General features: G+C 36.4%; 1 protein-coding gene across 7 annotated transcripts in view; it reads right to left on the bottom strand.

Annotated features, from left to right (window-relative positions):
- The window catches only part of ZEB2 (zinc finger E-box binding homeobox 2), a 170671-nt gene that overhangs the window by 24988 nt on the left and 121452 nt on the right, over positions 1-24231 (bottom strand). For all 7 annotated transcript variants that reach the window (XM_026717807.2, XM_026717805.2, XM_087920283.1 and 4 more), the window contains exons 3-7: positions 20158-20415; positions 13470-13541; positions 5500-5688; positions 4478-4692; positions 1878-1986 (exon numbers count right to left, since the gene is read on the bottom strand). In XM_026717807.2, coding sequence (XP_026573592.2) covers positions 1878-1986; positions 4478-4692; positions 5500-5688; positions 13470-13541; positions 20158-20415 — 843 coding nt within the window. The remainder of the gene's footprint in view (positions 1-1877; positions 1987-4477; positions 4693-5499; positions 5689-13469; positions 13542-20157; positions 20416-24231) is intronic.

Here is a 24231-nt window from a genome sequence, read left to right as displayed (position 1 = left end):
TTCCTGAAGTTTTGGCATTATAAGTAAACTTCTTCTAGTGAGAGGGAAGAGAGAAAGAGAAAAAGAAAGGAGAAATATCACCACAGAATAGTCTCATAGTGAGAAATGGTGGTTTGTAGTTCTGTCTGAATTAAGCTATTTGCTTCAATGGGCATATTAGAGCCATACTTATATTTCTCCAATTAAAAATCATTGGGACTTAGAAGTTCTTAATTTTGGATTAAAATTTCCCAGGATTGATCTACTTTTTATAAAGCAACATTCATTGCTTGATTTTTAGAGAGTTATAAGTTAACTGTTAGCATATGAAATATTAACAAAATATGTTTTATTATATGTATTACAATGTGCAATAAAGCTTGAGTCTGTAAAATATCGCACTGAAGGATTTTGTTTGTTTTTTGCAACATATATCTACCTATAGAAGTAGGGTAGAGACTCCCTTAGAATGAAGTCAGTCTACATATCAAGCTCCATGTTGATTTTTGGGCAATAACATGGAAATAGATTATCACTATCTGATTTCATGATGATCTCTCATCCAGTACTAAACATGTTCTATAGGAATCAATGAAATTTAGTTCTGACTAAGCTTTTCAGTAAACTGGAAAGATATATAACTATTGTATTGGAAAGCCAGAATTCTGAGCTTTATAAGTATTTTTTTGACTGGGGAAAAATTCAGTTAGATTTTCATATACTGAAAAATTCAAATTGTTCTATTTTTTCAATTGTTCTGTGACAGATCAAAGAAATAATTATTTGCTTTTTAAAAAACAAACAGCTCCACTGAATAGACATCAATTTGGAAAGTTGCAGCTAATCTTTGATATCTGACAAAGAGATGACAAAGTTTGCTTTGTCTATATAATACTTTTTGATACTTGGAAAAATAATGTACAGATACTGCATACTTTTAAGGGTATAATGAATGAAATGTTCTATGCTACAAACATCATCCACTGAAGATTTGAATAAGTTATAAAAGGCTGGTTTTACTTACTGGACTCTGCTATTGTTTGATATATAATTAGGGAGGTATCAATTAATAAAACATGATTTTAGGGCAAAAACTCTCAGTGAAACCATTTTTTGTTATTGATTTACCCTAGTGTAACAGTAGTTGAAATAGAGATGAAATGCTCACTTTGTTCCTAGTTTCCTGGTTTGTTTGTATCTAACAACTTTATAGAAATATGAAGCAAAAAGCATTTAAAAGGGAGGGAACGAAACTAGGAATTTGATAAATTGATAATCATGCTTATCTGTAAGACTGAAGTGCTCAAGAAACTGTGATTAGAACAAATATGCCTCAGTGTGACATATGAATTCAACCCAAGGCTAGCTTTCACATCACCTTAAACATACCAAGTGTCTTCATATATAACATTAAGCCAAAAGAAAACAAATTGCATTATGTGTTTGTTGGAACTAGGTCAGTATCCTGTTCATTGGGCTTTCTAGCTGCTCTAAATTACTAATGTGAAAAAAATAATGATGAAAGGAAAAATGGCATCCGTGAAAACTAGATCTTGATGGGCTTCAAGGAAATCCAGCATGATATTATCCTGCTGAATGGAGAATATTACTAATGTTCATTACTACGGATTCTCACTTATACTTGAAAAATTAGAAAACTTAAAGAGGGATGGACAAACAAGTAAGAGAATCAATATTTCTCAAAGAGGCAGTAAGAATGTAGAGATGAAGCCAGCCCTGTTTTCTGAACCATATGGAAAATGAAGCTGACTCAGAAAGCATTTATGAAATATCGAACGGTTCTAAAGAAAGTGGCGGAAAACTTAACCCATCCTCCTTCTTAAAAGCCAATCCACAAAACAAAATGCACACGAGGGGCCAGCACCTCAAAGACTTACCACTATGGATTCGCAGGTGTTCCTTCAGATGGTGCTTATACTTGAAGGCCTTGCCACACTCGGTACACTTGAACTTACGGTTGCCTGCTCCTTGGGTCAGCATTTGGTGCTAGGAGAATTAATACGCCAGCATGAATTTTATGCAAATATATGTCTGAGAGTGTGTGCATAATTATATATAAAGGGGGAGGGATGGAAAAAGGACAGAGGGATAGCAGGATTGCATTTGGAGGAGGAGGAAAAAAAATTATTTAAGCAGCTTTGTATTTATTTGTCCAAGTAGAAGCTCTGAACGGATGTTTGTTTGCTTCATTGGTGCTGCCATAAAAATCAAAAGGTTGGCAGCAAACCTGAAGCCAATTTGATGGCATTTTCAGCATTTGCTTTGGAATTATATTAAGACATACAATGTTGGGAAGAATGGGTTTTTAATTTTTAAGAAGAAACTAAGGTTTGTTATATTGCTAGCACACTGTAGCGATGTATAATTTTTCATAATTGCAGCTTAAAAACTGTTCCTCTGAAACCCTTTCTCGTGCCTCCGAATCATTCACCATTGTGATTACATGCAAGATTTATTTGTTATCAGATGCAGAGGGTGCTCACAGCTGAGGGGGAAAAAAATCCTGAATCTGACAATTAACCCCTCTTCTTTCTTTCTTTCTTTCTTTCTTTCTTTCTTTCTTTCTTTCTTTCTTTCTTTCTTTCTTTCTTTCTTTCTCATTCCCCCTCCCTCCCTCTGTCTCTCTCTCTCTCTCTCTCTCTTTCTCTCTCTCTCTCTCTCTCCCCCTTTGCAATGCAAAGTAGCCAGGACAAAACAGGAGGGAAGAAGTTGGCAGAAAGAACAAGTTAAAAAAGCAGCATAAAGATAGAATCAAACACAGCTGACCTTTCTGAACAAGTGAGAAAAGTGCTGTGACTTTGAATTCTGACCGGGGGGAAGAAAGTTGCAGTCATCTAGTCTGGATGTTCAAGGTAGGAGGTCAGCCTCCCCCCACTCTCGCCACCCCATACCAAACAGCAATGACACAAAAGACTATTGCAGAAAAGACAGCCCAGAAACGGTATGACAACTGCTAGGGTGTGCTGAATCTTCCCACATTCCTAGTGAGACAGATGGTGTTACATGGGACACAGGGAGGGTTGTTCAAACAGCAGCAACCTTCAAAGATCAAGCAGAGCCCAGCCCGCCGAGCTCCATTGAGGGACCAGTGCTCATATGTTGCTGAGTTGCATAAACAAACAGCAACAGCTGCTTTGTCTCCCCCCACAGCCCTCTGAGGACTACTATAAACTTTAGTTGTGCCACTGTTAATATGATACAATCATTTTAATTTACTAATTGTAAATGCCATGAGCAAATGAGGGGACTTTTCAACACCAAAGCTACCATTCGTAATGCGCCAACACAATCACACTCTCACATGTGAAATGTAAGGCAGTTAGAGGGGATAAGCATCCAGCCATTTTCCTCCTAGTGTTTTCATAGTTAGAAGCAACAGAGAAACGGAAGGAGTAAAAGCGATGCCGTCTTAATATTTTGCCATGAAAGCGGCAAAGTTACAGACTTATACCCTCTTGACTCTTTCAAAGGAAATGTGCTAAATTCTGCCCCAATGGTCAGTTTACTGATTGCCGAAACAAAGTGAGAGATAAAAATCAATCGTCAAATTGTTTGATTAGAAGGTAAACTTGATACATGTAACACTAAATAAAAATGTATTTCAGCTAAGATTTCAGCTACTAGTATATTTTCTTTTCTTTAGAAATAAACTATGATTGGGCACAGTCCACACCAATGGGATTTGTATTATAATGCATTAGAGATAAATTTTTAAGAAGCAGATCTCAAAAATTAACCTTTGGCAGGTAAAGAACTTTCTAAAATAGCACTTTTGAGTAACTTCTTTATTAATATAATAAAGTTGAATAATAAATTCAAATCAGTTTCCATCTGATTAAATGCAATGCATATCTGATAATGGTATCATGTTGATTAATACTGTAGCAGATATGATGCTGTGATGTATATATTTCAGATGTTGACTGATAATGTCATCATTCATTGTTAAAGCAATCATAATGCATGCAACATATCTATGCCACAAAATGTCCTAAACTTTGAGGAAACATACAAATGAGGCTTAATAAAAAGTTGGGAATTAAAAAAAATAAGATGAGAAGATTCTTAAAGACATGTTTGAGATCATATAGGGTAAAAGAAAGCAAAATAAAACTAGGTGACAAATAGGATTAAAATTGCTGAGATGTGTAATAATTATATAATTAAAATGCCACAATTTCATTCACATTTTGAGGAACAGAAAAAAAAATGAAACTAAAGTCAAGTTTAAGTGCAAATAAAATTTCCAAATTAGAAATTAACACACTCATTCGATCGTGAACATAAGTCTATTAAATCATATTAGAAGAGACCATCAAAAAATCATTTAGACTTCAATTAAAGCTATTACCATTAAAAGATCTGCATCTTCAAAATGCCATGAAAAATTAATAATGATTGCCAATCAAAGCAATATCATTTCTCTAAGGGGTTATTATAGAAAGAAATCACTTAAAGTCAGCCCCCCCCTTCCCACCTGATCTGTCCCTGGCTTGTGCGTCACCATATGCCGCTCGAGCTGGGTGCGGTAGGCAAACGTGTAGTTGCAGAGAGGACAGGGGAAGTTTTCCTCGTTCTTCTCATGGCGATACTTGATGTGCTCCTTCAGGGAGGTCAAACGCTTGTAGCCCCGGTCGCAGTAGGGGCAGGTCAGCAGTTGGGCAAAAGCATCTGGAGTTCCAGGTGGCAGGTCTTTAACCGAGAGACATAAGAGAGAGAAGCCAGCTGAAAGGTCAGTAAATCAATGGCAGCTAATGGGCTTATTGCCCACTGCAGGATGGATTGACAAAAATCACTCCAATCTGTCTACACTAGAGACCCATGATTTCTTCCTAGGCTGAAAACCACATCAATCATTTTTTGACACACGTGGAAAAAAAAAAACACCTCGGATATTGTTCACTAGAAAATTAACACAAATTTTTGTTTTACACTTCCATAAGACTTTATTCTACCTGCTGTACTCCAAGGCAGAAAGATAGACAAACAGATATTTTGTTTATTGATGTCACTTGCTAAATTATCAGTTCTTCATCTCCTTATATGCTAGCTTCATCCTCACGAATACTTATTTCAGCAGCTTTTTCCCCTCATGGATGCATTTTGAGACTTAGACTCAATGAGTATTTATTAATTTGTTTGATTAAATTTGTTCCAGAGTAAAATTAAAGCATGTACACCAGTCCTTTAAAATATAATTTTGTCTGCTATTCGCTTTACCTATAGAACATTCTATGTATTCTTACATTCTATATATATGCTGACTCAACACACACACACACACACACATATACATATATATATATATATATATATATATATATATATATATATATATATCACAATATGCTGAAATTACAGTCCTGGACTTTGCTCATGAAATTCCATGCTTCTGCAGCTGTTCTTCAATTTTAAGGTAAACATCCAGGCATGTAGTGCATTTATAATTGCAACAGCTGCAAAAGGTCAGGAATGGCTAAGAATGAATTCTGTCCTCACCGTTTTCTTCTTGCCCATTGGCCTCTGGAGTGCCAAGGCGAGACAGTTCCTCGGGGGCTTCTGGGTAAATAATGGCGGTATCACTGCGTTGTAGGTACTCTGCTATACTGACTGAGTGTCCATCTCCTTCCTCCAGTTTTCTCTTAGCAAAATATTCTTCAAAGTCTGACGTGCAATTTGCATTCTTAACTAAAATGGAAAAAGGGACAAGCAGGGGAAAAAGATAAAAAATAAATCTGTGTGTTCATCCTCTGGGAGATTATAAAACCCTCTGTGGAACATTTTGAGCTTCTTCTTTGGTCATTCTTATCTTCACCTGGTTTATTTCACTAATCAGAAAATTAATAACTAATTTATTCTCTGATGGTGATATTTACTAATGAAGAAGGAAAGCCATGCAGAGGCTTCTGTATCACTAGAAATGTAAAATGGATACTCTTGTATTTTAGAAGGCATATTTCAGGACTTATAAACATACTTTTATTGTAATTAATTTATATGCATAATCTATACGTAGGAACATTTTACTCCTTTTTTATATGTATGCACAGAACCGAAGAAATTATTTTTCATACTTTCAAGTATTCCAGATTTACTTTACACTTATAAAAAAAAGGTCAAACTTCAATAATGTAAGTGCAGTCTGAGAACAATTTTGCTCTCTGCTTAATAAATATGAAAGTGTTGCCCGAGCTTTAGCTTCTCCAAAACTCTATGATGGTGATTCTTTGACAGATAGTTTAGGATGTTTGCTCTTTCATTCTGCTGAGATATAGACCTTAGATGCTAGACTGGGTCATAGAAAATGATAAGAGAGTTTTTGTAGAGTAATAAGTAGTAATAAGAACTGGAACTTAGGATCGTTAATAAATGCTTGTTCTGAACTGTATCACATTCTTGGGGGAAATAATGCTCCTTTTCCCTACAAAATAAGCCTAAGTGAGATTTGGAGTTCTCTTGCAAATGGAGCAATGTGTTTCGGCTGTATATCTCTGTGAAGTAAGGTTCTAAAGTTATTTTTCAATCTACTTTGAGTGTTTCTTTATTTTCTCATTAAATACAAAACTGTTTTATTTTCATTGTTAGTGAAATGCCTCTGAAAACAATGTCCTCTATATCATGAACTATCCTGTTATTAAAATTAACTTTTCCCCTCCTTTTTTATGAACATTAAATATAAGAAAAAATTGGGGAGAGTTCCTAATATTTAAACCAACTGTATAGAAGATGTTGCATTCAATTAAAATGATATCAAAGGGACTTAAGCACATGTAACTCAGAACAAATTATAACTGGAAAATTGGGCATTTAATCTCTCTTTTAATTTATATTTTAGAAAGCATATTTCAGGACTGATACAAATATTTTTATTGTAATTTAATTTATATGCAATCTATAACATTTTACTCCATTTATTGGTTGGGTCAAATTACAAACTCTGTGCCAAGATGTTTAAAATATTTTCTCTTTCATGAATCAACAAACTAGAGACCAACTTGATAACTGCTTCCCTTACAATAGCATAAATCAGTAACATACACCATAAAATCAATAAGAGTGGATTGATAATTAGAGAATGACAGAACACTAAATTTAAAACATTGTTAAGCCAACCAAAATATTTTGCATTTTTTCCTAAAAGCAACAGATTGAAAAGAAAATCCATATATTAGGTAATAGGTTTTTACAGTATTAGGTAAAATCAATTCACACTTCTGATTGTTCAAAAGTATATTTTTTAAAAAAAATAGTAATCAAAGGGAGAGGGAGAAAGAAAACCTGAAAAGAAAACTCCAATTCTACAAAGTATGTGAAAAGTGCTATAATAAAATTATAATCTAAAACTTCTGAATTCCCAAAAGATGTTTATTATCAGATAAGAAACAATTCTGACAATAGTTTTACAGCTAAACTTATTAAAAATGGTTTCATTTCCTGTCAATGTGTTGAGTTTTCTCACATACATATATGTACAATTATTTATTGATGGTTCTGATTAAGATGGAAGAATCAAATGGGTAATCATAGGGATTAAGATAGGGAAGACACATTTCATAGCATGACCGCCAGGATTTGGTAAAGAATTCTTGAATGTATGAAGTACTACAAAACTCTTCAATGCATTTGCTGCAAGTCAGGAACACAATTTTCCCTCTAGAATTAATATTTGTATAAGTATATGTTCAGATATTGATTGGAATCCAAATATCCTTTTTATAGGCAAGAGTTTAACTTGTGTTGCTTCGAAAACACATCCTCCATGCATATATAAAGTAGAAAAAAACTCCTGAAATGTTGTTTGACAGAAAAATAATATAGTTTATTTCCAAAAAACATGCAAGAAAAATAGTCCTGTTCTGGATGCTAAACAACTGCTAAACAGTCTTTCTGGTTCTGGTCTTTTGGTGGGAAAATGGTAGAAAAGAAACAATTTTATGAAAGAAGAACATTGTGTTTATTTGTATGCATACGTTTGTGCCTGGGAAGGAAGGAAGGAAGGAAGGAAGGAAGGAAGGAAGGAAGGAAGGAAGGAAGGAAGGAAGGAGGAAGGAGGGAGGGAGGGAGGAGGGAGGGAGGAAGGAAGGAAGGAAGGAAGGAAGACAAATATGTACGATGAAGTTGTTCTGCATTTTGAAGAACCTGCATTTTGTCATGTAACTTTGGACATGATAGGAAATTAGTAATACCATACTAATATTTTCATCAGAATATCCTCAAAATTATATTACTCTCTTTCTTGTGACTGGCATATATATTATTGCCTGATCAACTATCATTATTCTGTTAATGTCTAAGTAAATCTCTATAAACCAGTGATGTTTGTAAGGAAGCCACCAGTTACACAACTGCAGAGACTTATCATTGCTTAGTGTGTTAATTCTATAAGACCGTATTGTATTCTTCTATGGCCAATACTGGGGTCATCATTGATAATGAGAATAGGGTATTTGTAGAGTAATAAGTAGTCATAATGTGGTGCCCTGGTGTAAACCAACAGAGATTTCAGCCATTAGATCAATTTTCCTCATCTAGCCCATTTCCACCAGGATTGATACTCCAACAGTTTTATCTTTCATATCACCACAAATGTTTGGGATCAGATTCTAAAAATGTTTTACTATGGTAAAATCTAGGTTAAATAAAGGTACCATGTGTCTCCCACAATACGCCCCCCCCCCATAGGAAGACCCAGCATGTTTTCTATGCATAAAATGAAATTAAGCCCCTCTCCCCAAATTTAGGTTTAAAACATGTGAAATTGGGGGGAGGGGTAGGCGGCATGGAACTTGCCATTAGGAGTGCCCCGTGGGCAGCTATGCCTCACCATCAGCTGCTCCTAACACCATGGTGGAGCACGGAGGGCTCCCTTACCCCTCCCTTACCCAGGTCAGCAGGCGGGCAGCGTTGGCATGGATGTCCGGCAGGATTTCAGCTGCTTCTCAGGCCTCCGTAGCTTCCATGGTTCCCACCGGTGCTGACACCTCTCTCGCCAGCGCCATCTCCAACAACAGTGTCTGAGTTGCTCCTGCTTTTCCCCCGTCCCCGTAACAATAGGAAAAAACACATTTTGAGGTACCTGGGAGCACCATGTGCTGCATTTTGGTTTAATCCCAAGCGGCTGGGTGGGCATGAGAAGAGCCAAGCGAGTGTCTCTGCTGCTGCTACCCTTGGTGCTCCAGCCTCAGTGGAGGTGCACAGCCCGTTCCTGCATTCCAAGCACCCAGGCCGAGCTGCAGCTGTCCCTCTCTCGCCAGCGCTGTCTCCAATAGCAGCGGCAGCAGTGGCGGGAACCATGGAAGCATTTCAGCCGCTTCTTGGGTGGGGCAGCTGCCTCTGTAACTTCCACAGTTCCCACCACTGCTGCTGCTGTTATTGGAGATGGTGCTGGCAAGAGAGGGACAGCTGCAGCTCGGCCTGGGCGCTTGGAATGCAAGAACGGGCTGCGCACCAGGACTTTTGCAAACTTGCAGAGCTCGCGGCTGGAGCACCAAGGGTAGCAGCAGCAGAGATGCTCACTCAGCTCTTCTCACGCCCACCCAGCTGCTTGGGATTAAACCAAAATGCAGTGCGCGGCGCTCCCATGTACCTCAAAATCTTTTTTATCCTGTTGTTACGGGGATGGGGGGAAAGTGGGAGTGACTCAGACGCTGTTGTTGGAGATGGTGCTGGTGTGTGTGTGGGGGGGAGAAATTAATTCACCCCTGAAAAGACGTCCTAGCCATTATTGGGGGGCTCAAAAAAAAAAAAAAAGGCCCGGCCTTATTTTGTGAGAAACACGGTATATTTGGATCTGGTATTGTTCAGTCTTTTGGTGTGATATTTTCTTTCTTTATCATCTTTAACATTCAGGATGATTTTTTAAAAAAGAATGTCACACTTCATTTCAGTGGAGAAATAAGTGAATAATATAGTAAAAATGTGTCCTCTTTTGATTTTTTTAAACTAAATCTTCAGCCTTCATATTAAGTTCATTTTAGCTGGTCTACAATCATAGTAGCTGGAATTGTCTGCTTTGATAATAAATGTCTTCTTAGCTAGTAAACCTGTGCATTATTCAGTTTATGTATATATTTAAAAGAATTCAGGAGCTCAGTCAAATATTTATGTCTAATTTACACACCTTAAAACAGTGGGATTTACTAAGTTGACAAATTTGACAGTAACAATGTTTACAGCATGATGACATGGTAAAAGGATAGCATAAATATCAAATTTCATATGGTTGCAGATAAGGAATTCAATTTTTTTTTTGGTGTTACTGTATTTACCCCTCAATGAAATATTACTGATCAGCACTACAACCTAAAATGTTAACTTCCTCTCAAAACCATAAATGGCTATTTTAGTGGCAAAAAAACCCAAGAGGCTTTCCCTGGTATGCTCTTTGCAGAAATCCCCCAAATATTGATTCATTGTAAATTTAAATAGCCCACAAAAGTGACAGTCCCATCTGTAATTCAAGCTTTTTAGGAAGATGTAAAATGTGTGGTCTTATTAAGGAAGACTTGTTTTAATTAAAGACTGGGGCAGAATCTCCTGAAAGACTTGGGAGCCTAGCATCATACTGTATGAGCATAAACCACACTCAGGAGAATAGATAGATATTTAAAGGAAACATTTCAAGGGCTGGGAGGCCAGTTATTTCTTATGGGAACTCTTGCTGTGAAATGAAGATAGCTGCTCCTAATTGTCAGCAAAGCTAATAAAACTACAGTCCCCATTAAACAGGAAGTGGTAGGCCGTCATTGGTATACACAGATTAGAACTGAGGAATGATCAGTCCTTTCAACTTGCCAACTTTTACTTCTGTTTTAATCTTTACTGAGAACTCTTTTGCTACTTAAAGAAGAACAAGTCTTAGTAAAGACCAGTTCCTGTTACTATTACTGGAAGGTGAAGGTAGAGAGGAAATTTTCAGCAATTTGATCATCTATTTCCTAAAAAAAATATAATGTGTTGGGTTAAACTAACATATATGCAAATTGTGACTAAATGTAAAACACTCTATTTAAAAAGTTGTTCACATTATGAAAGCCACTCAAATGTGGCGGCTAATTCTGGAACCCAAAGACTCATAAATATCCCGATATGGTTTTGTTTGATTCTTTTTCAAAGGCTGTAAAGCACAATATCTCTTTATAGAAAGCAGATTTCAATCATTCAAAGAGAAAATGACACAGCCAACCATGTAACTGAGGGATTGGGACACCAATCTTGTTACAGTATTTATCTAGTTCTGTATTTGAAGTCTCTCTAAAATTTAAGTGAATTTGCACATATTGTAAATGCTTAGCACTCAGTTAGAACAATTAATAAGTGGAACGACTTGCCTTCAGAAGTTGTGGTGCTCCAACACTGGAAGATTTTAAGAAGAGTTTGGACAACCATTTGTCTGAAATGATATAGGGTTTCCTGCCTGAGCAGTGGGTTGGACTAGAAGATCTCCAAGATCCCTTCCAACTCTTGTTATTATTCTAGTACCCTTCTTAGATTACATTCAGACATGCATTTGAAACACATGGAGATGAAACTCAAAAGAAGATTTCTACCAGCAAGTCATACAAAGCCTTAATACTATGAACTTCTCAAATACAAATTTCTTTCTCAACTAAGCATCATACCATAATTCTTGATGCATTTTCTGCTAGCTGAAGAGATGTAATACTCTCATAGAGGTGAATAAATACTGCTGTATTTATTGCAACCTTTGATGGCAAGGAAATTAAATGCTGAGAAGGGAAGAATTTTACATGTGATCTTTGATAAAAATAGCCATTTGAATTTAAAAGCTATACATGGTTTGATTCTTTTAGATCACATTACCAAACTCACCAAATATGTCTTTTCATGGTTTGTTTTAATCTAAAAAAACCCAAAGGTTCATTGTGGTGCTCCAAATTCAGCACTACAGTTGATTTATATTGAAACATAAAGTGACTTCATTTTACTTTTTGTGGATTATATTCCAGTTGATATGTGGAAAAGGAAAAAAATAACCACTCGGCCTCAATTCCAATATGCTTTTAATTTTCATTATTTTTTCCCATTAGGTATTAGACAAGTCAGTCTGTTATGCTGTCTAGTAAGAACATGTGGGTGTGTGCTGGCATTAGAGATGTGTGAATAATAAAATCCTAACATTTTGGTGCCACCTGAAATATTCACAATATTTTAAACGGGCATTAAGATGGAAACTAAAATATGTAGAATTGGTTGCCTTATTGGAAACAATGACATTCCTTGTACTTCTGAAGTTATATCAAATTATACATACTAGAATCATGCAACAAAACCTTGCTCATTATGAGGACTAACTGAGATATAGATTTAGAACAGACTTCATATTCCCAGTCAAATGCCAAATAGTACTTGCTGAGCGGCAAAGATTTATGATTTGAGTTGAGTTGAGTACTGCCCATCTCATCACATGATGGAAGTGGGAACTCACTTTTAGAATCTACTTGTGAGCTTCCTGGCTATATCTTGGTTGCCCTTGTGTGAGACTGAAAATACTGAACTAGATAGGCTTTGGGGTTGATTTAGTAGAATACCTTGCATTTGGTTGAGACAAAATGAACTCTTACAAGACAAAACATTTAACAAAGTTTAAACTAAGCAAAAATGTTCCTTTGGACTGCAAGGAAATCAAATCAGTCAATCCTAAAAGAAATAAACCCTGACTATCCTTTGGAAAGATAGATACTGAAGCTGAAATTCAAATGCTTTGGCCACCAAATGAGAAAAGAGGACTTATTGAAAAAGACCCTGATGTTGGGAAAGATTGAAGGCAAAAAGAGAAGAAGTGGGCAGAGGATGAGATGGTTAGATAGTGTCACTGATATAATGAATATGACTTTGGGCAAACTCTGGGAGGCAGTGGAGGACCTGTTGTGCTATGGGGTCATGAAGAGTGGGACCCAACTTAGTAACTGAACAACAAAACTAAGCAAAAAAGTAATAGCTCAGAAACCAAGCTGCTTTGGTATCAATATTCCTTTCTTCTCATCTACAGGAAACAGATTTCTAAGAAAAGTAAGCTAAAAAAAAGTTGACAACATGAAAAGTGTCCAAAATGAAGACAAAACATATTCAATAAAACATCACAATTTGGTATTTCTGCAAAATGCATACCCATTCCATTATTAAGTATATTTTATTATCTGTCCTATAATAGCAGGTCTTGCTGGACTGAATTCTAACATATTGATATTGGAGGGAAAAAACGGGGGAAAGAAAAAAAGGAGAGTGAAAAAAAGATAAGGCATCTTTTGAAAATGTTCATAGTAAGATCAGTAAATCACTGATTTGCATCAGGGTAAACTACTTGGGTAAATTTTAAAACACTGGTTATTGGACACATCTCAAACTCTCATTCAGGAAAGTGAACTAGATGTTGAATTCTTTCTGTTTGTAGAACAGTTAAACAAGCTGCAAGAATACAAAACCAGCCTCCCAATATAAGCCCTTACCTGTTCCATTGTTTCCAGTGGTTTGAATGGCAGCTTCTGGCCCCATGGTGTCATATTCTTCCTTCATTTCTTCTACAAAAGAAGAAAGAAAGAATGTTTTCAGTATTTCATATACCAAACAGCGTATTAAAATATTGATCAAGTGACAGTTGACACGAGTCCACTTGTGAATATCTGGTTTTGTTCCATCTATTTAATGCTGAATTGGAAGCCTCAGTTTGCACAGAATGAATTTTCTGCTTATTAATAGCCATCGTTGAACATTTGTGTTTCTATTGAACAGAACTGGAACATTACAAATATGACAGCAGTTCCTGTGATTTTAGAAGTTGGAAAGAGGTGTCTGTATATATCACAGAAATGGTTGCAGCTATACTGTGATTAGATTTGTCCAGAAATTGCATGACCAAGAACTTTAAGAAAGTTCAGCCTGCCAAACTCAACTCCCCTGACTGAAACTAAATCCACACTCACTTATGACAAATATACAAATTATGAGAAAGGCCACTAAATTTTGACATCCATGGAATAAACAATGACAATAACCCCATCTATCTAAATAAGGACAGGTATGTTACGTTCACCATGAGCAAAATTACATTAGGAAAGTATAGATAGCAATATGTCTATACAACAATGGGATATTTTTGTAAATTTGTTAGCTTATAAACACTCTTCTAGATAGGCTTAAACTTTTCATTTTCTCTTGGCTTCACCTATTAAATATAAGGAATTAGGGCAAGTGCACTGCTTTGATTCCTTGGAAGAAGAGCAAAATAAAAATGTGAAAAATGTAACCTTTCAATGTGTGACTTTAAAATATTTTTCAATGGTATATTGTGAAACTAGGATAGATTAAATTAATCTACCCTTGGAGAGATTAATATATCATCTTGGTCAGTCTCTACTGCCTTTCATTCATTGTAAACGTGTCATACAGAATCACAGAAACAAATCACAGAAGTATCCATAGTTTTCCCTGCCACTTTCCCTGGCAAAGGAACCATGGAAAGGTACCCAGGATGTGAGCAGTTAGTTTCCAGAGCTTCATTCTGACTACTATCTTGATCTTTAAGGTGCTATTTCTCAGTGCTAGAGATTGCAGCAATTGATGGTTGTGTTGATCATCACATAACTGATTTTTACTGTGATGAAAAACAGCGGCAATCAAGAACCACAGTATTAATTGGCCTTTGGACAAATGATGTGAACAATGCTGGTATTTTACATAGGAAAACACCCCACTAATTTTACTATTATATATATATATTTTATATAGCAGCAAAAAATGCAATCCTACAGCAAAGTTTTCTGAAAATGAATCCCAGTAAGTTCAGTGGAGATTTCGTAGATAGGCACAAAACTGCAATCTAAGGTTCTTAATGAGACATGCCAGCAACCAGAATGAAAGCAGCATTATGTTTACCTTGCTGCACTTTTGGTCTTTCTTAAATATTTTGTAGAACAGCACAGAATAATTTTGTATTGCTTATATTATCAGTTCTGTTTAGCATCTCTCTAGTGGCTACAGGTAAATCTTAGGAACAGTACAAAAATAGCCTTTCTCTCTCTTTGCTAATGTCTTTATCCAGTTACTCTCATATAATGTTTTTTTCTTATGCACGTTCTTAAAAGCAGAGCCTAAAAGAGTCGCTCAACAGTGAGATGGGTGACATAAAAATTTAATAAATAACTATTAAAAATATATGGGACTCTATTACATAGTTAGTAAAAAAAATCAGTATAAATTAATTATTTCAGTGAATAAAATTCAACATTTTTTTTCAATAGTGTGAAAAAGTCTAACTAAAAGGATTCTAGAAATAGAGTCAAAGTAACTATGTTTGATGGTTGGGCCTAATGGCTGAAATTGCTAGTGTTATTAGAAACCATTCTTCCTATATGAAACTTAATATACTTATTGCTTTTAAACAATAAGCATTTCCATAGCAATTGTTGGGAATCAGAAGGGTGTAAACAGAGACCTCCTTTTTCTTCATTCCAAAATTTATAATATTGTAGTATTTTAGTGTCTTATTGTACAAGTGATTAATTGATAAGATAACAGGATCTGATGATATCACTCTAATCAAAACTAGAGTCAAAGTGACTAAACTCAAAGCTTCATAAAGGAAATATTTTACAGAGTTATAAATATCTAGTTTATTATTATGTATTTATTATTATGTTTAAAGGGAATTATTCTGTTAAAATATTCATGCAGGAGTAGGAGTTAGTCTGTACAAAACCATATCTTTCGCAGAGAATTGGTCTTCTGTCTTCCCTATAGAACATTTTTACAGTACATCTTGATTTTCAAACCTTTAGAAAAATCCATATACATTGATGAAAAGGGCTGTCACTTGAGATGCACTGCAAACAGAGCTACAGTATTTCTTGTGGTAGTTTACCAGAAAGCTGAATCAAGGTACAGCTCTTGTGAGAGGTTTAGTGTTGGATATAAATATAGCTTGTGCTGATTTTTTTTTGTTGTTCCTCGATCAGCTCATGTGATTTCTGGTAGAAAGGAGTCACAAGTTTGTTTCTATCTGAGGGCACATCTACCCAGTCACCAAGGGAAAAGAGCATTTTTTTTTTTTGCATAACATTGGTAATGCTAAGATTTCAGCTTGTTTCCTTCCTCATTGTAATTTTCTTCAGTAGTATAGAGAAGTTACATTGTGATCTGTCTGCTTCCCAAAACCACATAAATATTCAAGATGCAGAGAGTGGTGCTACTCTATTGGTGCAGAAAAGTACTTTGAGAAATTTTGGAATTTTCTTAGTATTTTTCCCCCTCTAAACTTCCTCAAATCCTTTATCAGTTATAGTCAGACCTTAATTTCCAAATGTTGTTGTGAAGATTTCTAATATAAAACAAATCCTATTATATAACTTATCAGAGAAGCTCTTCTATCAATTGTCTATCTGTCTGTCCAGTTATAGAAACATATTTCTTATTTGTAATATAGGAACCATGCAAAATAATGTAATATAAAAACAGGAACAATCAGACCAGAATCCATCTTGATCTGTTCAGCTATAGCAAATCCATCTCAACAAGGCTACACAGTTTCTTTCATTTGCCCTGACAGTGACTGAAGTTTGGATGGATTTGTTTTTCAGAAGAGCACCTATGATTTGCAGGCTATATCTGACTGAGAGCAATATGCCCTGGCGGAGAACCCCAGAGTATATTTATTTTGAAAACACTTGTAAAAGTTTGCATTTTCCAGCCACCCCTGAGATAAAGGTTTGTAAAAATAAAGAGTACTTTCTTCCTTGAGATGAAGAATCCTTGAATAAGCAGAAAGAGGCCAAGATGCAGGTGATTTATTTAAGTCTGTGTCAGTGATAATGATGTCATGGTTTCCAGCACACTGTGTCCACCCCATTGTGGGACGAAAGAATGTCAAGGACAATTCTAAACACAAAACTTTGATTGTGCTGAAACCGGAAAGGCACAGTAAGAGTTCCACTGTGCTCTTCAGTTCAAAACCTGCATCCTGCAGGCAAACTACAGAAAGCATGGGAGAAAGAGCACAGGAGAGAGGGGCTTATCTCAGAGTAAAGTTATGTGCTGAGGTACTGCGGTAGACAGTCAGGCACCAGGGATAAAACACAACTGAATAAGGCAGCCCCCAAATTAGAGTTATTGTCTATATTGCGTGTTTTGAACAATAAATAAGAAAAATATTTTATCACGAGGAAAAAAAAAAGTGTTATCTAAGAGTCAGGATAAACAATGAGTTGCTTTTTAAGACCAATCTCTTTTCATTAGACATCAAGGCACCACATCAGGGCACTTTGAGAACAATAAAAAAACACGACACAATAAATCATTACCAATCATTAGAACTTGAAGCAGGTAATAGCAGAGCAACTTTCTTGGACAATGTAATGAGGATGGCTAAATAGGATTTGTGGTTTACAATTTACTTAATTGAGGTAAAACCAGAATGCTGCTTTTATTGGCCATTAAGGTAGAGAGCCAATGATAGTTTATTGTTTTGTACTGTAGGTTTCATTAAATTTCAGGTGATCAAAAATATTTAAGGCATCCTTATTGCTCAAAATAAATCATGGTCAGCATTAGAGGCAGTTTACTCCAAAACACTGAATGGCGATTTTAACATTATTTCTTCATACAATTGGTCCTGATTTTTAAGATTCTTTTTTTCAAAGTTTTGAACGATCCATTTGTTATGTCACTATTGATTATTCCTTTTAAAGGTGGAAATCTTGGTAATTGGTCCCTACCCTTGATTTCTAGATATTAAAATTTAAAGCATCAGAACATTCATTCTTATAGCCCTGCATATCTAGTTCATTAACAAATATGAATAGCTAACACCAGCTCATTTAAATACTATGTCTTACATGAGTTCTCGCTACACTCTGTTTCTGTCACACTGCTCCCAAGAATCATTGGCTCTTATTATACATGTAAATGGCTATCATAAAAATAAAAATTTCATTTAAGATTGTTAATGACTTCTGCAGCAGTCAGAACTTCCTTTAATGATCATCCTCTGCCCCTAATTAAACGTATTTATCTTTCAAGCATCTTTGGCTGAGTACTCCCTCATAGTTGAAAATCTAAAAAACCTTAAGTCTTAATGGATATAACGATAAATGTTTATGTGTTGAATTGCAAGGATCCTAGAAAGGTGAGCCAAAAACAAAATAGGAAGCTGCAAGGATATAAAAGTAGTTATGCTTGACAATGAAAGAGGAAAAGGAAACACATCAAAGAGCTTTAGGGGATATGGTGTCATTTTTCCTCTAAATAGCAGCCTCTAGATCGATAACCTTTTATATTGCAATAAAAAACGTAGCATGTTTTATATTTCTCTAATTTGGGTTTTTCAAATGTTAACAGTCAGATAACAGATAATCAGAGTTGGAAGGGACCTTGTAGGTCATCTAGTCCAACCCCCTGCCCAAGTGGAAGACCCTACACCATTTCTGACAAATGGCAGTCCAATCTCTTCTTGAAAGTCTCAAGTGATGGCGCTCCCACAACTTCCGAGGGCAAGCTGTTCCATTGGTTGATTGTTTTCACTGTCAGAAAGTTTCTCCTTATTTCCAGGTTAAATCTCTCCTTGTTCAGTTTCCATCCATTATTTCTTGTCTGGCCTACAGGCGCTTTAGAAAATAGCTTGACCCCTTCCTCCCTGTGGCAGCCCCTCAAATATTGGAAGACCGCTATCATGTCTCCCCTGGTCCTTCTCTTTACTAGACTAGCCAAGCCCAGTTCCTGCAACCATTCATTGTATGTTTTAGCCTCCAGCCCCCTAATCATCCTGGTTGCTCTTCTCTGTACTCTTTCTAGAGTCTTAACATCTTTTTTGAAATGTGGTGAACAAAACTGGATGCAGTACTCTAGGTGTGGTCTTACTAAGGCTTTATAGAGTGATATTAGTACCTCCCTTGATCTCGATGGTCAAACATGTTTTAGTCGGCCCCAATGAAGTCAGTAGAGGGAGTTTGGTACCAGTTCTTGCAGGAAACCTCTGTTTGTGAATTTTCACTGGAAAGTAGTGAAGGTGTATCTGAGTGAAGGTGTATCTTTCACTTGGAAGTAGAAGCGTATGTGAGACTAAAAAAATAAGAGTATTATTGACTAAAACTGCCAGGAACAATATTAGTTAGCTGCCAATGGTAATCTTATTGCAGTAGTGCGGAGTGACAATATGTGGCCTACAGATTTTGAGGAATTCTAACTCTCATCAACCTTATTACTGGCCATGCTACAGTGGCCAAACGTGTTGCTGAAGTACTATTAAAAGAGTTCTAAATATCAGATGTTACTGCTCCAATACACACCAAAGTATTTTGGCAGACGCCTGTGAAAGTTCCTTCTACTATTGTCGAAAGGTACTCCTGTTGTGCACTAAACTAGCTGGCATTAGCAGTATAGACATGACTGTGCAAATGTTTCAGTCCCTCCCTCCAACTGGTGCCAGTATCCTAAATGTCAAAACTGATAAATTTCTCAAGGAAACGATAACATCTTGCAACATTTTTTAATCTCATGACCATTTTCGCACATGGTGTATCTCTGCTGAGAAGCCCATTTTAGGTGAGGGTTTTTCATTTCAAATGTGGACTATCAAAGTTTCACTTTATGTTATTTCCTGTATTTTTTATTCTTCTTCCCTGAAGTCTGTTCTCATTTCCCAGGAGAGTTGTCCCAAATCTTTATCACATACTTAACTTCTAAATAATAAAATTACTACCTGAGCAGGTAGATGTGTGAAATCTTATTTGCACTTAAGAAAAGGAAATGATTAGATGGTTGAATGACAATACAAGGTGTCAGACAGACACTGAAAGTACATTAGACGGATAAATAGCTTTTCAGTCCTAAGCAGTGGTACAACTCTGCATAGCACAAAAATAGATGTTTCTGATAATACTTACATCCTCTACATATTTGATGACCAATATATATTTAAAACCCTGACATGCTATGAACACAAATGTAGATGTTAGTCAAAATTGTTTCCAAATAGAAATTTAATCCATAGCATCACTTCGTAATCTGTCATCAGCACTTGTATCTCTTTGTTGCCATATATACATCTGCAGCCATGGAAGGAAATGTGCTGTGTTTATCAGCTTTGTACAGTGCTAACTATTTTAACCACAGCTTGAAGAGGCAGGTACTAGGGGTCTGGCTTACCCGAACCATCTACAGAGGCTTGCAAGATCTCGTGATTGTGCCAGGCGTGATCTACTCCACTTTCCCTCATTTCATCTTCCTCCTCCTCTCTTGGCAACAGTGCTTGGCTCACATGAGGGGAAGACTCATGGTTAGGCACACTTGCAGGGCTGGGTTCCTGATCCAATGTACCAATGATCCCATCGTCTTCGGCAATATGGAGCTTGTCTTCCTCATCTGTTTCTGAACCCGTTTCCAATACATTCTCATAGTTCAATACTGTGGAAAGAGCAGAAATAGCATGAGATATCTTCACATTTCTACCTAGATTTGAAAAAAAAAATCATTAAATTACATAAGGCTTCCTGCAAGGTACAATTTCTAATAATAACATGGTTTGCTTTCTTAACTTTTTAAAAAAGTAATATAGTAAACAACAAGGAATATATATTTTTTTTAAATGGACTTCTCCAGATACAGGGAGAAGCCAAAAATTTTGTGACTTCAAAAGTGAAATTTAAATTTAAAAACCATTTTGACACAGTCAGGTAACATGCACATTAACATGTTTGATTATTGTCACATCAAGAACAACATGTATAAATACTCACATGTACACACAAGTAAACATATTAGCAATCATACAGTAATCTCTTTACATGCTATTTATATTATACACCTGCATGTGTGTAATTTTACATACATGCACATACATGTGACGTGTACATTTTTTTCAGTTGCACTCAGTATATGCTCTGTCTTTCATATCTGCTGCAACTGCAATCAACACATGGACTACTAGATTATTTTTTTCCAAATGTAAAATTAAGAAAAGCTAACTCTTCTATTCTGCTGATATCATTATCATTATTACTATTGTTGTTGTTATTTTCAGTGCAAATTTCAAGTGGCACAACCAAAACAACAAGATTTTTTAAAATAACAGTGACTTACAAACAGCAAGCTGCTTTTGCAGCCTTCAGACCCAGAAATGCTCAGTAGCTTTTCTTAAAATAGACAGCCTGTAAATAAGGTCTGTGAACTCAATTGAAGGTGGCTGTTTCTGAATTAGTCAGCCCTCACAAGACTCTCGGCCTACATGCTAGTACATAAATTGTCCACTTTACCACCAGACAAGAAAGATTAGAGTAATAAACACGGGGCATTAGCTCGGCTAGAGAAACACACCAGCACACGAGTCAGTTCACACATTCTCTCTCTCTCCCTCTCCCTCTCTCTCTCTCTCTCTTTCACACACACACACACACGCACACACACACACACGCACAGACACACACACCCCAAGTTAGAAGTATGACATCATGGGAACAAGAGGGAGACATTATATCCAGAGACAGAAAAAGAAGACTGAGGGAAGTCTCTAGGAAAGAGCACAAACAATTTTCAGGTTCGTTTTCATTTCTCTGTGCCTAATAATCCCGCTAAGTTATCAACTGAGCTATCTCAAGTGGCTCTTGCCAGCTATTGGATTATACAAAAGTGGAAGAAAATAAATGAAAAGGATTGTGTGCTGAGTTTACAATGCTTTTAGGAGAATTCTTGAAACATGCCTAGTTACAATTTTAGTCCGTCATATCTGTTTGCTTTGATAAGTTCCCAGGGAGTAAAATAAAAATAAAATAAAGGGAAGAAAAAGAAATATATTTTTTTTTTTAGTCATATGAGTCTGGGGACAAAAAGATTACACCGTGCATATCTGTTCATAATATGATCTTTGTATAATCCACGGGTCTGCACTTGCCTTCCGAACAACTGCACAACAGGTGCAAATTAAAATGAAAACGGCAGCGGAGCTGGGCAAACAGAATCTGCTGACCTGGTTTGAATACCAATTGACGGGAGAAACAAAACCTTTTCAAGAGGTGTGACCACAAGGCTTTAGGCGAGTTCAGGCTGGGTAATGCCCTCTGAAGAACAAAAAGGAGAGAGAAAAGAAATATTCTAACATCTCTACTCTAGCTGTGTGGTCCAGATATACCTTCGTACAATCAATAATGTGCTCCCGTTTTGTTTTATTCCACAGCTCCCCCCTCCCCCATTACAAGTTTTAACTATTTCTTAGCAACAAGGAGAAGATTTCTTTACCATTTTTTCCCCCTTTCTAAACGCCGGGTTGGGTGGGTGGGGGAGAAGCCTTCAACAAAAGATCCTCATGCCTGGGAAGCTTTCAACCAATCTCCTAAAATGTGATCTCTGGGCACAGGAGGAATAAAGGAAGGTCCAGGAGGAGTGAATAAAATTATCTAAGGCTGGACAGACATTAAAAGACCTTTATCCAAAGGAGGAATATAGACACATATTGTCACTCACACTTACACCCATGCTTATTAAGGTCTATTTTGGAATGGACCATGCTATCCCAAATGACCTTAGTGTTCCGATGGCCATGCAACTGAAATATTTTCTTCATAGAGGGCAGAAAAAAAAAATGAAAAAGGAGAGGAAGGAAGATAACTGATTTATGACCAGCGCTGGAAGAGTCCTAAGTATTAGAACAATCTAAACATGCTATGAAGTCATGTCTCACTGTATGGGATCAGGGGCTAATCATCCATCACCACCGGAGGCTAACAATACTTTCCCCAACCTTTTTAGGGTCCTTTCCCACAAATAATAGTGAATACTTTTGGACTGAAAATCAACTACTGTCAGCTTCACCCGTGGAAGGCCTCTGTCGTTTTTATCATTAGTATGAAGTTGAAAGCAGTAATCAGTATAACCCCGCTTTCCACTCAGGCAGTTCATTGCTTTTGTTTTATGAATTAGACAGAAAAACATATTGAAAAATATAACCTGAATATAAATAAGCAACGGCGGATATGGATGGCCTTCTATACATTAGTCTGGACTCAATTGAACAGTACCTGCTGCTTGCAGTTTTTTAATGGAACTTATATGCGAATCGGATACCCTCTGCACTGAAATGAATAGAAACTATGTAGAGGCTATATCAATAGCTGCCTTGCTTACTGGATTTCATCTTTAAATGCACATTCACTCATGCTCATTTTTGAATGGCCATTCCCTTGATTATACCTGTCTTGTTATGGCTGTAGGAATCAGCCCTCCTTCCTCTGTCACTGTTAAACTAAAATGATTAATTGGAAGGGAATAGTTTTTATATGAAGAAAGCAAAACCACTTCATGAAATGTTTAATTCTTTCTTTCCTCCCTCCCTCCTTTCCTCCCTCTCTCTCTGGAAACATAGTCCCTCATTCCTCCTTTCCACATAACAAAATGCCTGTCAGGTTTCCAAGGGATGAAACCCATTCAAAAAGCTAAATAAAATGGCTACATATATGTCAATTTCAGGTTTGACAATTGTCAATATTGTCTTTTTGCCTAATTTAAAGAAGGACATCCCACCAGTTCATCCCCTCCCACCAATGGTGAATGATTTTTCAGTGGGCAGAATCTTTCTGTTTCCATACTTGACATATTTACTAATTGTTGCTGTTAGAATTTATGAAGCTGAGAACTGAAAACCTGCTTATACAAGAACTCATTTACCTTTGGCAATCCTACATCCTAATTTGATCCATTAGGTCAAAGTAGCTTCAGTCTCTGGAAAACTTTACACATCCAGAGGGGCAGCCCAGTTGGCAAAATAAATATGCTATTATTTCAAAACCACAAAGAAGTGAGATCCCCAAGAATGCTACTCCGCAATTCAATAAACAGGAGGGTAAGACATACTGTTTTCTGGCTCAAAATAGACACTAATTTTACATCTGTCTCTGAGGCACAGCAAAAAACCAACTAAAGAGCAGTAATAAATGTCCAAAACCAGCATCGGTATCCAAAATTCTCACAGTAATCTTCTGAGGAATTAATTACAATTCTGTGTAACAGTCATACTGGCAAAATGTGCCTGTAATTACACCCAGGTACTGTACTGTATTGCAGGGAAATTTGCCACACGGCACTGTGCTCACAACGATAAGTCAGTGAGATCAAGCTATGTGCAAATGAAGATTATTTGATTTATTGCCATTGTGTCCCATTTTGTGCTGAATCATATTAAAGTTTCATTTTCTTTAAAATTATATATGTAATATGGGGTTACCAGTGCAT

This window comes from Pseudonaja textilis, chromosome 1, assembly GCF_049901715.1.
Source record: "Pseudonaja textilis isolate UNSWEBS1 chromosome 1, rPseTex1.2, whole genome shotgun sequence".
Classification (NCBI taxonomy): Eukaryota; Metazoa; Chordata; class Lepidosauria; order Squamata; family Elapidae; genus Pseudonaja; species Pseudonaja textilis.
The sequence above is the reverse complement of the archived record's forward strand: the minus strand, read 5'-3'. Positions and strand labels throughout refer to the sequence as shown.